Source organism: Tetrao urogallus, assembly GCF_951394365.1.
Source record: "Tetrao urogallus genome assembly, chromosome: 11".
NCBI classification, from domain to species: domain Eukaryota; kingdom Metazoa; phylum Chordata; class Aves; order Galliformes; family Phasianidae; genus Tetrao; species Tetrao urogallus.
In genome coordinates, this window is record NC_136824.1 from 1,634,643 (window position 1) to 1,649,861 (window position 15,219).

General features: G+C 45.6%; 1 protein-coding gene across 3 annotated transcripts in view; it reads right to left on the reverse strand.

The window, feature by feature from the left end:
* Positions 1-9,514, reverse strand: part of SMAD3 (SMAD family member 3) — a gene marked incomplete at both ends in the record, with an annotated part of 60,798 nt that extends 51,284 nt beyond the window's left edge. For all 3 annotated transcript variants that reach the window (XM_079541051.1, XM_079541052.1, XM_079541050.1), the window contains one exon: positions 9,309-9,514. In XM_079541051.1, coding sequence (XP_079397177.1) covers positions 9,309-9,514 — 206 coding nt within the window. The remainder of the gene's footprint in view (positions 1-9,308) is intronic.
* Between the last annotated feature and the right edge of the window lie 5,705 nt (positions 9,515-15,219).

Sequence of the window (15,219 nt, forward strand, 5' to 3'; positions counted from 1 at the left end):
TTATGCAAACCCAGTAAAAGCTGACCGCTAAACATCTCCGGAATTCTAATATTCCCACTGACGTAGCACCTACATATTTTCAAAGAAAGCTTCCAAAAAAAAACTAGAAGTGCTTTCTGAGTGTGAAAAGAGATGGCTGCACAGCAACAGAAAGCCTTTTACAGTAGCAAGGTACAGAGCTTTGCAACCCTGTCTATCTGTCAAAACGCTAAGAGCTTTTCACAACTGTGATTACATCCTCTGACATCCTCGTGAGGCAAGTACTGCATTTTCTAGGTAGAGAAGAGTGAGGTACAAGTAGGTTAAGTATTTTACTTAATGGTACACAGCAGTGTGGAACAAAATGTGATGTTTTCAGTGTTCCCTAACCACAGTGTACGCTCATTAAGGCAGTTACGCACAACAGAAAGCCTATCTTAACTCAGTTACAACTGGAAAAAAACAAAGATGCAACTGCAGCCCTCCATGCGAACTGTCACCTTGTGTTCTACCAAACAAACACCACAAGATTTGGGAAAAGGCTTCAGGGATCAGCTGCCTACCTACATGCAACTTATTTATGGCATCTAATTCACAGCAATGCTCCCAACAGCTCGCAGAACGCCAGCAGACTTCTACTGGCAAAAGACATCAGTTGCAGAATCACACTGGCTTTGATGATCAGTGATTATTGACTTCTTTTTTTTTTAATTTACATGTAGTTATTTTGTGAAGCAGTAGTTTCAAATGAGCTTATTTCCACTTTCCATGGCTCTAACTCATCACTGCAAAGACTGTGCTGGGCCTTGGAAAAGGGAAAAAAAAGCGACAACACCAAGCAATTTTGAAAAGAAAGCAGCACTTAAACAGGCCAAAAAAAAAAAAAAAAAAAAAAAGCAAGCATAAGATAGATTCAGCTTCATAAAGCTTATAGTCAATAAGCGAGTTAAATTTAGGTCCAAGAAGGAGGCATGGAGGAAGATCAGCCGAACTGTATGCACATTGCAGCATGTCAAGCCTGAGAAACTCACAATATAATCAATCTGAGCTTGCCACAGCAGAGCCTCGCGTTCAGGTTCCAGGTCAACAGCAGCAGTGACCCCAGGCCTTCCTTGCAACAAGCTGGCCACAGGGGAAGAGAGAAAGGACAGATGTTATCAGCAGACCTTGTGCTCTTCGAAGTTCAAGGCCTGGAATTGTGGCTGGGCTTTATCTAGGCCATGCACAAGGAAACCCCTACTCTTCTTCCTGTCTGCAAGGCTTGTAGCAGGGGAGGTGTGAGGGTGCTGCAGGAGAAGCACATTGCAATGGCTTCACCATGGATATGTGAGCTGGCTGAAAACAGAACAACAGAAAGAAAAAAACACAATAAAACAGAAAGACAAAGCACGGTGAGCACAGCCAAATCCTTTATTCAGGAGGCAGTGCCAATGCCAACTCTCATCCAGGGCCATCTCAGCCACAGAATGGAGGCTCTCTGCCAAGACACAATAGTGCCCAGTGGAAAATCGTTACTGAAACACATGCAACGACTCCTTCAGAAATGAAATGCTTTGCAGAAGTTTCATTTCCACCAAACTTCCAGCTAAATCCTTCCTGGTGGATCTCCAGCCCAGGGCTGAAAAGCACTAGCTCTGAGCAGCCATCACACACTGCACCACCACACACGGCGCCTCGGGCCCAGGCAGGCATCCAGCCCAGCAGAGAAGAACACACAGTGGCTCCAAGAACCATGAATGTAAGGGGAAAATCTTACAATACTCAGCCTATGAACACTTCTGTCCTCCATTTTCAGTCCACTGCTTTCTTGTGCTGGCCTGATTCTCCTTTCACTTGCATGTAAATCAAGCAAATTTACTGAAATCCACGTGATTACACAAATGCAAATAGAGTGGGAAAAGACTTAGGCTCTAGCTGCTTGTCAGCACTGCTTTTATAATAAGTGCTTTGCAAACACCAGTATAGTTTTTCAGATACTTTCACACGTGTGCTACAGATTGGCTATGCATCTGACTCAAGGGGAACAACAATTTGTTCACCAAATAGTAAGAAAAGGACATTCCTGTACAATTCCATGTAGAAACCACAGACTCTGTGAAAACAAAACCCAACATATCTGGTCTTTCTGCATATAACAAAATTCAAGATGCTTGTAGTTGGGTCTTCTGTCGTCCCACACAATCACCAGTGATGGAGGGAAAGGAAAATCTGGAAAAAGTGTTCTCTAACCACTAAGTAGATAAAGTAATAATAACAGTTCCACAGTCAACACAGACACAAAGATGCGATCGCATGCAGATGCCCAATATTTTTGTGGATATTAACAGCTTTACATCTGGGAAGTGAATCAGACTAAGCAAATCTCTCCTTTCACATTAAAGAAACTGGAACAGGAAGGACAAAGTTTTTCCTCAGTATATCAGTATCGACATCCATCATTCATCTATTGCTGGTTGCAGCCTCACCACAAAGGAGGAAATTTCTGTTCTGACTTCCTTTTCTAAAGAGATTATGTTATGGTTAATAAACATCACCAAACCTAAGAAAATCTTCAACCTTTTCTATGACACAACCTGTAAGCAAAAGTTTACTGAAGTTTCCAGATTAGATAACAGCAAATTACACAGTGAGCTAAGGATGGTCCAATAACAATACCTTGAAACAGAGATTCTCCTTTCTAAGAATTAAAAAGCATGGAAGAAGTGAGGGCTGTGGGCAGCCTGACTGACCCTCCTGGCACCTTGTAGCCTTCTCCCCAGGATTTGCAGGCTCACCTTTGGTAAGCTGACACAGCACATTCCTATGGATAGCCCATGTAGATGCTCCTGGTCACGGGGTCAGGCCCACGACTCTCTGAAACTTGTTTGCAGTCATAAGCTCAGTGCTGAACAGTAAGCAGGCTGTAAAGGTACTTCCAGAAGCAAATACAAGTTATCGAGATCACCTATTCACTTCTCCTAGATTACACAAGTTTGACTGGATTTTAATTATTAAATATGCTTTCTCATGAGGCTCACAAATGTGTTTTATTATTTCTTCCTCTCTCCTTGTAATTCAAAAATTCTGGATAACCTAAAGCCTGCCCACACTACACGCAATCATGTAGGATTCTGAAACCCTGACTCTAAATGAGCAAATCTGGTTAACCCACATCAGCTCAGCCACAACAGTTAATGTTTATGCTACATTTTAGTTGTCAGTGAAGATTTTTTGTTCTGGAGCTCACAGAACTCCTCTGTAATTCTAATTTCTATCTCTAAAAACAGGATATTGTTGTTTCTTCCCTGGCTCAGCTCTTCTGAGGATATGGGCTACTTCTTTATATCACCATTATTACTACGATCGTATCTAAGCAGTTCCTTCATGCACGCTTCTGAACAATCAGATCTTTAATACTGGAAGAGAGATCTGCTCCTCATTCTGCTCCACAGCAGCAGCAGCAACCCAACCTCACGCTTGCCTCAGTCCCACCTTCTGACAGGGATGGCAAGGAGATGGGGGAGAAAATGAGGGCCAGGCCCAAAGGGCTACAAAATAGCTTTAAATCAGTATAAACCGCACCTTATTGTCTCTTCAACAACAAGCACAAGAGCTCAGTTATTAACAACTTCCTTGTCTCCACGTTTGGACTCCGGTCCCATGTAACAAAACATAATTAACAAACATTTACTAAGTGCAGTGGAGCTGGCCGACTAGAACCAGAGCGCCTGGACAAGAACCTCTGCCCTGTCCTTATTCCCCCGTCCCTGCTGCCAATCTGCACTATCAGCTTTGGACTGGAAGAAGCCTTTTGCACGGCACATCAAGGCAAGCAAGGACAGAAGTTAATTAGTACTGTTCATAAGCCTTACTGGAAGAGAGTGCTGCAGCCCATCCCTGAAAATTTAATTGCACTGCATAGAGGAAAGCTAGGAAAAAAATAATCATAATCACAATAATAATAAAAAAACAGAAACGGATAATTTGAGAATAAAATCTGATTTCAATTTAATTCAAGCACCGTTTGGCCCTATTTATTTCATAAAGTGCTTCATGCAGGATAATAGCGTTGCTGTGCATCTAACAGTGTTAGAAGCTCCTAATAAATTAACAAGTGAAAATTAATGGCTGCTCAGTCCATTAAATCTTGTTAATTTTACTTCTGTTGCAATAATAAAGTGATCACAAGTTTATATTATTAAACTAATATTTATTAGAAGAGCTCATTTTAATTGGATCCCTGATGTGATAATCCCATACAGTGTGCATTTCTTGATTTCATCAATTTTTTGCATTTATTTCTCATTATGTTTAAATGACTGCAATGTTCAGGGTCTTTTCCTAATACTATAAAAGTTAAGCAACCATCTTAAACATTTTATTTCACAAAGATTCACCACTTACTACACAACATAATGAGAATATTACGAGTCCTTCCAGAAGCTACTTTAAATATTTCAGTCCCACGAGAGAAGGAAAAAGAAAAAAAGGCAGAGAGATGAACGCCCATGAACATCTCAACAAATGGTACAATACACATTTTTTTCTCCCCACTGACCCATCTATATCTTACACAAATACTGCCCTGTGCTCGAGAGGAGTTTCAGCATCACCTGGCACCTTTGGCGAGTGGAAGAGGAGGAGGGTACCAAAGAATAAGTGTGACTGCAGGTAGAAAGTACACTGAACTGAAGGCTGAGTCCGTGTACTTGCTGTATTTTCACCACTAGACCTGATCTGCAAAGTCACACCAACAGCACAAAGGCCAGCCACAAACAAACCAGGCGCCGCGTCCACCCTGCAGCCACCACAGCCAAATGAACTCCCATGGCAGCAGCGTTGCAGTGACAGCACAAAGGTTAGGGCAGGGCCACAACAGCCTGCCCATAAAGCTAGCTCAGTATAGAGGTCAGCAGAGCGGTGTGCCAGTAAAATTACCTGCAGCTGGGAGCCAGCAAACATCAAGGCAGCTCAACTGCACGCACAAAGGACTGAGCTGCAACCAATGCCCCATTGCAGGCCAAGCTCACCTTGAGAGCAGGCAGCCTGCAAGCAGTCTGCGCAATAGTAAAGCTACATATGCACGTCCCACGTACACCAAGAGGCTGTACTGAAAATGAGACAGCTTAAATTTGCCATAGAAAATACAACTGTGTGCACAAACGCACAAAACTGACTGGTCCTTCGCTTGGTGCTGAATCTAGACAGATGCCAGCCTCTAAAGAAGAGTTCACAGCCCTGAGAAGTGCCTCTGCCACTTTCTCTACGTGAGGTTTTCCTATTTTCCTGGTATGAAGGCAGTCCTCAGACCACAGTCAACTCCTGTAAATACTGTGCAGTCAGCATTCAACACAACAATTACGTTCACTCTGAAGATCTTCCTAAAATCGCTTCTTTATTCTTCCTGGTTTTCCCCACTGAAAAGCAAATCATTTAAGGAACACTATGTTCAGGTTTTTTTTTTTTCACTTTTTAAACAAAAGTGCCTCATTTCCATTTTAGTTGGTACACTCTATCCTTATCAGATGAGTTCCACAAGAAATAACACCCACCTCTCTTCAAAAACTGCTAATTTTAGTTTCTAAATTAAAAAAAAAACACCACTTAAAAGAAGGTATTTCTTACATACAAGAATCCTGGCTCCTATAAAACCACTGGTGATATAAAAAAATAAATACAGTAATAGGCTTAACAGAAATATATATATATATGAAAATATATCACAGAATGTCATGAGTTTATGTCTTAATGTACAGTACCACTAATGCTCCTAAAACAAAGCATTCGCTACCTCCTGCCACACATGCAGGACTACATATATCACACAGCTCTCAGAAATTAGTAATCGCTCACCACATGTTCCCAACTTTCACAGTTCAGACCCCTATTCAGGTTGCTAAACACTCACAGTTCAGGCTAATGCACTATTTCTGAGAAAAACGTGCATGGTTTGCCAAGAGCACAGCATGGCCTCTCTTCAGGTCAGAAATAGTACCACAAACTCACAGCTCTTCACCCAGGCATGAAGTCCACAGGGATGCACTCACGTTCTGCAGGTAGTGCCAGCTGTCGGGTTTGCTGCCAGCAAATTCCCAGTTCACCACATCTGGTCTCAGAAGCAGAGAGAGCTATCAAAACTTCAAAACATCTGATAGCAGCTGGAACAGATCTAAGCTCGCTCACAGAGCAAAGCAGAGAGGCCGTAAACTCAAACACCTGGCTGTGCTGGGGTATGTGCTAACAGAACTCCATCCTCAGCCTTGTCCAAAAAGCAGTAAAAATCCCCATCCTGAGAGCTGAGCTTTCAAGATCAACCCAACTACTACAAAGGGTGTATTTTAATGGTGAAAAGAGCGTGTGTTTTTATCACAGCATGCAGTACTATGAAGAGTTATTTTGCTGCCATGCAGACACAGCTTGCTACACCTCACTAGGTCAGCAGCACCAAAGCTCAGCACACACAGGTTTACAGACAGCTCCCTTGTGGAGCAGGATGGGCTGTGGAGCAGCAGTGCTCCAACACACAGCCCTCTAACAAACCCTTCTGCCAGGCACTGGCAACGTGAAGCAAGCCCGTGGTCTGAGGCTTTTCAGGTGGAAATTGCTTCCTGCTGCAGCAGGAAAAAAAAAAACAGAAGGGAAAGAATCCTGCCAGCACCTCTGCTGAGATCCGTGAGGGTCTCTCCAACCTTTTGCTGTATGCCACATGTCCTTCCAACAGGAACCTGAGGTGGGAGGTGTGCCTATCAATTCATCTATAAACTATCCATCATATAAACTATCAGGAGATTGCATATTGAGAAACATGCCTATTTCCAGTTCCAAGTTGATAAAAATGACAGCAGGAACAAATGTGGCCTCCTAATACCATAGCCCTGCAACAGAAATTGATGTATTCCTTTTTCTTGTTCTTTTTTAATACGTGCATTCAGTCCCACCTTGTCACTACAGGAATTTGAAGTGCTAGCTCAACTGCTGCATAGCCCTTAGTCCCACAAGCAATGTTCCTGCAAAGCCTGAGCACTTTTACATCTTAAACTTGCTCTGTCTCATGGATACAACAGCTAATTTTGGACTTACCCTACTCCTGCTGGGCCAGAGTCATCGCTGGCATGGCTCCACTGCAATTCAGCCTACTGATGCATTACAGACAATGCACAACATGATCTAATCCTTAATGATGTTTTTCCCCCTTTCGCCTCCCCTCAACATACTTGTTTACCTAAACACTAAAACAAGATATGTAGTATTATTTTAAAAGAAAATACTAAAGCCATACTAGGATTGTCCTACAAATGCTAATTTGGAGTGACAGGGTGACCAGATCTGCAGATACATCAGGACAAACAGCACAGTCCTGAGGAGAGGACACGGCCCAAAGTCACAGGCCTTGCTCCAGCTTTGCCACCCCTCCCAGACAAACTGCCTGGTGACACTCCCCAGTCTCTGGTACCTAAAGTATCAGCCTCTCACTGCGCTGCTTCTGAGAGCCCAGAACAAAGCAACTTAACAACCACCACTTGCATCTCTGTAATGCCGGTATTAAACAACAACAAATGTACACAGGAAGTGTTATGTTAAAAATCTAAAACCAAGACCAAAGGAGCTCGTGTCAGAATGTGCTGATACTCCCCCAGCACCAAGGTTTAAGACATACAGGATTTGGGTTCTGTCTTACAAGTGAGTATGAAATGATACAATTTCTGTTCACATTTCTTTTAGCTGAGCACAGTACATGAGAAGCAATCGCTTCTGCACAGCAGGCCCTTCCAGGACAATCTCTGGAGGTGATAATATTTACGACTTGTGACATCTGCTTGCATTGTTACTTATTTTACAGCTTCACAATTATTTTTCTCAACTAAAGCATCCCACTCCACCCATCGCTTTGCCTCCTTTCAATCACAAAATACCAAACTCTCCCTCCTTTATGTTACAACACCTTGTTGCTAGCAGAAGAATCATCTGCAGACTTCATGCTCTGCTCATCAGCAACGAGGCACAATACCACAGTCACATCAGCAGCGCTGCTCAAGTCATTTTCTTCTTCCGAAGAGGTATTTAAGGGAAGTGGTTTAGATAGGGCATTATCTGTGAGGGATGCACACTGCTTACCAAGAATTTTGAAATAGAGGTTTTACTACATTTTTTATCAGGGGCAGCTCTACTCTTCAGCTAGAAGAGGAAGCCAGAATAACGCTAACTAAGAAAGGTAAGGGTCCAGATCTATTCAGTGTAAAATCTCAGCCATGCTCATTCAGCACTAAAATATCAGAAGACTTCTTTTTTTGTTGTTGTTGTTGTTGTTGAAAAAACAAAAAACAAAACGACAACAGAAGAAAAACCACCCTACAGTTGCTGGAAGAAAAATTTCAGAGTTCCAAATGCCCACATTTCTAAGCTACTTGCTTCACTTTTTCATGCAACAGATGCTGCTTTGTATTAGCTACTGCATATTAAATCATTCTGACAACCAAGAAAGCATACATTTGTTTGCGCGAGAGAGGAGCATGAATACACACACACACAGCTATCTTCTCACGCAGAAGCACACAATTATGCAGCATTCAAATATTTGCAATGAACTTTGGCCTGTGTTTCAAACAGCAACCAAAAAATACCCCTCAAACAACGACCAAGAACAGCCCCAGCAGTCATCTGGCCCTGCTCGCTGAAATCAACAAACCCTCAGCAATAAAGCACCGCCTGCGGCCAGCGAGCTGAAAGTTACGTGCAGGATTTTTCTTTGATGGGATACTTACACACACATCCTACGTGATTTATAATGGTCTCGCAGAGCTCAGAATGAAGGCTAAAAATAAAATCTACGTTAACGCAAAATTTAGTATGTGTATACATTGGTTATATTCACCCTTCGGCACTCCAAACAATCCCCTTCAGCGATGCCGTTTGCATTCCCAATCTAAAAAGCCATTGGAAAACACACACACAGCAGGGCTCTCAATCACCTCTTCGAGCAACGTCTATCTAGCTAACATGGAAACAAGCAAACAACCCAAACAAACCATTTTCCTGATAGTTTATCAAAAATAAACAGATCTTCCCCTAACAACGCCGGAGAACACGCTGAAACTTCTGACCACGGGTACCTACAATACGCAGAGCTGTTATCCACAGCGCTCCCAACTTTTTTTGTTGCTGTTGTTCTTTTTTTTTTTTCAATCTCAGTTGCAGACCTCTTTCCTGCCCTCGTCCCCTCGCACTTTCCCCCCTCCCGTTATCACACAGCGCTCCCACCCTGCCGCCCCTTTCTCCTCCCTATAACCGCGCGGAGGGGCGCAGCGCAGCGCCGCCCGCGGGTCGCCCCGGCCCGCCGTCCCCGCCGCTACCTGGGGATGGTGATGCACTTGGTGTTGATGTTCTGCGTGGTGATCGCCTTCTCCAGCTCGTCCAGCTGCCCCGTCTTCTTCAGCTTCTTCACCAGGCTCTTCACCGCCTTCTCGCACCATTTCTCCTCCTGCCCGTTCTGCTCCCCTTTCTTCCAGCCCAGGAGCCGCTTGACGATGGGAGGGGTGAATGGCAGGATGGAGGACATGCTGGCTCTGCCGGCAGCGCCCCGCCGCCCCCCGCTCCGCTCCGCTCCGCTCCGCGCAGGCCCCGCGGGCAGCACAAAGCCCGGCCCCGGCGGCCTCGCCCGGCCCCGCGCCGCTCTCCGCCGCCTCAGCGCCTCGGGCCCGCGGCACCAAACTTTGCCCGGACTTCGCCGCCTCTCCCCGGCGGCGGCGGCGGCGGCAGCTCCCTCCTCCTCCCCCTCCTGCCCCGCTCTGTGTGCGCGGAGAGGCGCCCACTCCAGCTCATTCCCAGTCTGTCTCTCATGCAAATTGCCTGCTGGCCGCCCCGGCCCGGCTTCCACCCCCTCCTTCCCTCCCAAACACGCTCGCTCACGCCGCCGGGGGAGGGCGGGGAGGCGGCCGGCCCGCCGGGAACTCCGCTCCCCCCTCCCCGCTCGGGGCCGGGGCCCCTCGGCTCTCCTCTCTCAGCCCCGCTACGGCGCCGCGGAAAGGCGCCCCCACAGCAGCGCGCGGCCTCACAGCCCCTCCGAGCGGCCCTCAGCGCGGGGACCTTCAGCCGTGGCTGCGGGGATGCGGCTCCCGCGGCGGCTGCTTTCTGTGGAAAAAAAGGAAAATAACACAAACAGCTGCCACGCGTCTTTCCACACAGCTTTCCGCACGGCTGAGCACCGCTCGGTCAGGCTCGGACAATCGGCGGTTTCAACCCCTTCGATTTACTTTTCTCTTTCCTCATCCTCCCACTCTGCAGACCGGGGACCCGAATAATTTTTGCCCTGTATCATCTCCAGAGCGTCGTTTGAGCCTGTTTACCACCAGACCTGGTCAGAAATTCTCAGACGGAACATTTTTGTCAGAGAACTGCTGTGTGTTCAGGTCTAGGTGCTTTGCTAGAGGCTCTGGCTTTGACTGACTCGGGACGGCATTCAGGTGAATGTCCAGCTCCTCCCTTTCCACTGCTGGGCAGAAGGAGCTGTCTCACTGCCCGGCCTCCAGCATTGCCCCTCACGCTGAAAGGGAGCCCATCCGAATACGAGCAGTCGCTCCTCAGTGCTCTGATCCTGTGATAAATCGTCCCAAAATGGTGCTGAGCAGCACACGGCAGCCTGGGGCCACCTGCAGAGCCACCAGGTGCCTCTGCCGAGGCCGGTTCGCCTTTCTGCGCTCCAGCTGCATGCAGCAGCCGTCCAGGAACAGGGGGTGAAAGTTTCAGGGGCCCGGCTCCCACATTCTGAGGTTTTGAGCTGAGAAACGCTTCCCAGCTTCCTCTGTCCTCCCAGACGGGATGATGGGGAGCGGAATTTGGGAAGCCTGCGGGGCCGCTCGGCAGCTCCCAGACACCTCAGCTCTTGCCAACCCACGTTCTCCAATTCCAGGTTCCAGTGCAACCCAGTGGGGAGACTCCTCGAAAGCCGGCATCCAAAACTCCCCGTGCCTGCAGATTCAAAGCAGCCAACTATATGGAATGCCTTGTGGCAAGTCAGGAACCTATGGGTTCAGACAGCGTCTGAAGCTCAAAGGCAACTGGCCCGACTTTCACAGGGGTTTAAAAACAGACAGTGTGCTTTGTTCCAAACTGGCAGTACCAAATTTTGCAATATCAATATTTGGTACAAATTAAATACTCCTTCTCCATCACTATTTCTCCCCCAGTGCTCTCAGATTATTCCCAACACACATTCCCCGAGTGTCTCGAATTTTGGAGGCTCACCACTAAAATTTTGGAGCACTGCCTTGACCCAGTTTTTGGCTGCTTCAAGTGAGATGCCTGAAGTACAGAGATGTGGAGCCCCCATGGAGGAGCCCAACATCACTTGGGGAAATAGTTCCTCAACACCTCTAAAACAACGCAACAAAATGTTGACACTAATAACTCTAAAAGCAGGATGCCCAGTTTACTTACTGACTGTGGCTGGTTTCATTGCTTTGCTGTGCGTTTACGTTTTTTGGAAGGGCCTAGTTCCCAATAGCTGGAGATTAGCTAACAAAGTGAGCTTTCATTAATATATATATTATATATATGTAAAAGTTTTGTCACAAGCTTAGAGAATAACCTGAACATGTGAACCAAGTAAAACACAGATGGGGGTATTAAAAAAAAGCACTGGAAGTATAAATACTTACTGAGATTTTAGGTGTGGTGAAGTTTAAAGTCATCATTTTCTATTTTCCTACTTCTAGCTCAGCACGTTTTTCAACTGAAAGAAGTCCAGAAGACAGCTGAGCCTGAAGGAGCTGTCAAGTCAGTAGCATGTCAGAGGAACCTCAGCTCACACTTCTGCTGGGGACCATATCTGTTTCTTTCTAGCTGCTCCAGACAGAAAACCATGGGGACTTTTCCCTGCCTTTTTTTCACAGCCAGAAAGCTTGCAGAAATACTCAATTCTCATCTCCACACTCCGACTTCTTGCTGTGACCTCAGTTCAACAGAGCTTCCAGAATTTTCCGTACATATTCATGGGCTAATCTTCATTACAGTCATATTGCAAGTGATCAACGGGGTAAATTTGAATAAGGGGAAGGAGAGGAAGAGCCGAGTGGTTTGCTCACACTCGTGCAGTGATTTAGCAGCAGAAGAGTGAATAGAATTACTTACACGCTAAACCAAACTGGGTTTCCTTTTCTCCGTTGTAAACCAGGTGTAGGCAGCTAAATAACTGATCTAAACCCTGGGCTACAGCAGCACTGTGAACACTGGTAAAAAAGAAAAATAAGCAGTTGGTTTCAAGTCGTTGAATTATGTTTTGAGATGAGGGACGTCACATTTAATGGAACAACCTGTGCACTTGCTGAGGTTACCTGTCAGAATAAACCATTCTTTGAAAATAGGGCTTTCTGAACCCCTAGACAGTAATCCTTTCTTTCATAGAGTTTTGGACACTTTCGGAGTGGAAAAATTAACAGACAGGAAAAGACAGGACCGTCCCAGTTTTGCATGGTCTGGATGTGTTCTCTGGTTTACAAAATGTCTGACATCTTGGAAGCCACCTCTGGACAGGATAAGTTTACGTTAGTCTTTTTTTTCTTCTTCTTCTTCTTTTTTTTCCCCTTTCTTTTTTAAAAATTACTATCTTTATATGTTTGTGGTGTAGCACAGGTTCGGGAGCTTTACTTGTTGCACTTAACTCTTATTGAAATATAGGGACATTTATAGCCGGCAATAATGTGAGAAAACCCAGCCCAGTTCTCTGTGGTTCATGCACTTGAAGAAAAGGAGCATACCCTTAATGACTTTCTTACCTTTCTTAACCCTTTGCTAATACACAATCATCTTAACTATTACTAAGAAAATACTCTCCACACGTCATGCTTGTCAACAGGATTAGTCAGTGAATAGCAACAGGATTTAAATCTGACTTTAACTAAGAGAAAAGTGGAGCTTTGAGCAGGAACGCTGTAAAATTAGCAAGAGAAACAAGGTGTCCTTTGAAGTTTATGCGTATTTACCCTCACTAGAAATACTTTTTAACAGTGTCTGAGATTGAAGAGCAAAGCACAGATGCTATTCCACCTTCCCTTTATAAGCCTTGAACAGCAAGAAGGCGGTGAGGGATCGGGAGCAGACAACACTGGTCCCCTCAGTGCTCACCACCACCCCAGCACCTCCTGTGCAGGGACGAGCTGGGACAGGCAGGCTGGAGGTAGCACAGCCATGGCACATTTTCTCTGGCTATGAGCAGCTGGTTCTTTGGTGAGCCCGATGCCTGCTGAAACAGCTCCCAAGCTGCCTAAACTTGTAATTGTGGCTAGCTTGTGAATCAGGGAGTGGTTGAGAACCAGCTTCCAGCGCACTGCCCCCATCTCTTTCACTCACTCATACATGAAGTTTAATTTCCTAAGTGGACACTATCAGTCTGTGGAAGGGCATGTTACACTCACCAGCTGAAGGGCAAGGGGCCGACCCATGAAGTTCATGGCAGACAGATTTTGCGGAGCAGCTACGAGGGCCTTGACCTCAGCTCCATTCGTTCCACAATATATAGGTAGCAGCCACACTGAAGGGTAGGACAGCCAACTGAGAAAGTGAGGAGATAATTATGAATTAGGTTATATTCATATGTTGCATGTCAGTGCTATAACACTTAACTTTCAATCTATATCACATATAGTATGGATAAGCAAGAGAAAACGTGAGAGCTTGCCTTGGTTAAGGTAATACAAAAACATGTAGATCAGCATTTATGTGCAAATGAACCTCTCTTAATCTCTCAGAACAAACCTAAGGGAAAGTAACTTTTGGGGTGAGTCACAAAAAGAAGCAAGGTCATTCAAAGTCAGTGTCTTCAGAGTTCGCTTCAGCTCTGTGAAATACAGACCAGACAAATCCTTCCAAGGTACAGCAATTATCCTTCTCTACATATGAGAAAACTTACACGCATCCAATAAAAAGTTGATTTGTTGAACATTTAAAATAATGCATTATTCACTTGCATGTTCCAAGAGGCTCAGTGCAAGTCAACAACCACCTGAACAAAGGTCTAGTTGAGCCAGAATGCTGTTTCTGGCTGTGACCTCTGGCCTAAGGAAAATGACATGGCAACAGCATGTCCACGGTGATCTTTCTTCTCACAGATTATCCCAATTTTTGGCAACAGATCCACAGATAGATCAGCCCTAGCCTCCGAGATCTCTCAAAATAATAGCCTAATAGCCTCTATTAGGTCCCCACCTCACAGCAGACAGTGAGTGGAGCCACCCTGAAGACGAACTGAAGGCATCCAGTAAAAATATACTGCCTGTAAGATGTCTTTGTTATTTTCTTTACCAACTGGGAAAAAAACCTTTGCATGGTCCTGGGCAACCTGCTTTGGGTATCCCTGCTTGTGTAGGGATACGGACCCAGAGATCCCGTGCAGCCTTAGCCATTCTGTGCCGTTTGGTGACTGTAACAGAGGTTACAGAGAAGAGAAAGGAGAGGAGAACGTTCTGGGGAATGAGGATTTGGGACCAACATCCCTGTGCAGCAAGGGAGGACTTGAGGCAAAGCTGTGTATGCTTATCATAAGGCTTGGTGGCTCCCCTGGGGAGGCCTCTGCCAACACACAGCTGCACGGGAAGCTGCCGAGAGCTCTGCTCCAGTAAAGCGGGACGTCCTGGTGATGGGGGCCCTTACAAGACTCCTCAAAAACACACAGCTAGCAGAATTTTTAAAGCAGACAGGGTCCAAGTCCTCACACTGTTTAAAAACCCAAGTCACACTGAAATCAATCTATGGGAACGTACAGGAGAATGGGAGCCCACGTGAGTAAAAATACTGTGCTACGGAGCATAGATGGGCAGCACACAAAGGCCCCATAAGATGTTTCAATTCTGATTTTCCCTGGTCATTGAAGGCTTGGCTTCGAAATCTTAAAGTGCCTTGTAGTGTAACCCTCAGAAGCTGGAGTCAATGATCCTTGTAGGTCCCTTCCAGCTGTGGATATTCTGTGATTCTTAGCGTGGTTTACACATGGCCAGTAAGGGACAGGAGATGGCAGTCAATAAAATGGATGACAGCTCTTTGGTTTGTGTTTTCTTTCACCAGAGACAGATGCTGGGACACTGCAGCATCTTCTCCTGAGTGGGAGAGGTACAGGCAAGGAGACAGCAGCTTCCTGAGGCCAAGCTCTTGTCTGAACCACGATCACTTGGATAAAGCCTGATCTAATCTTTTCAAATGTGCTAACAGCCTCAAATTAATATGCTTTCAATTAACCGGGTGATAAAACTGTCTACTAGAATAGACATCCAC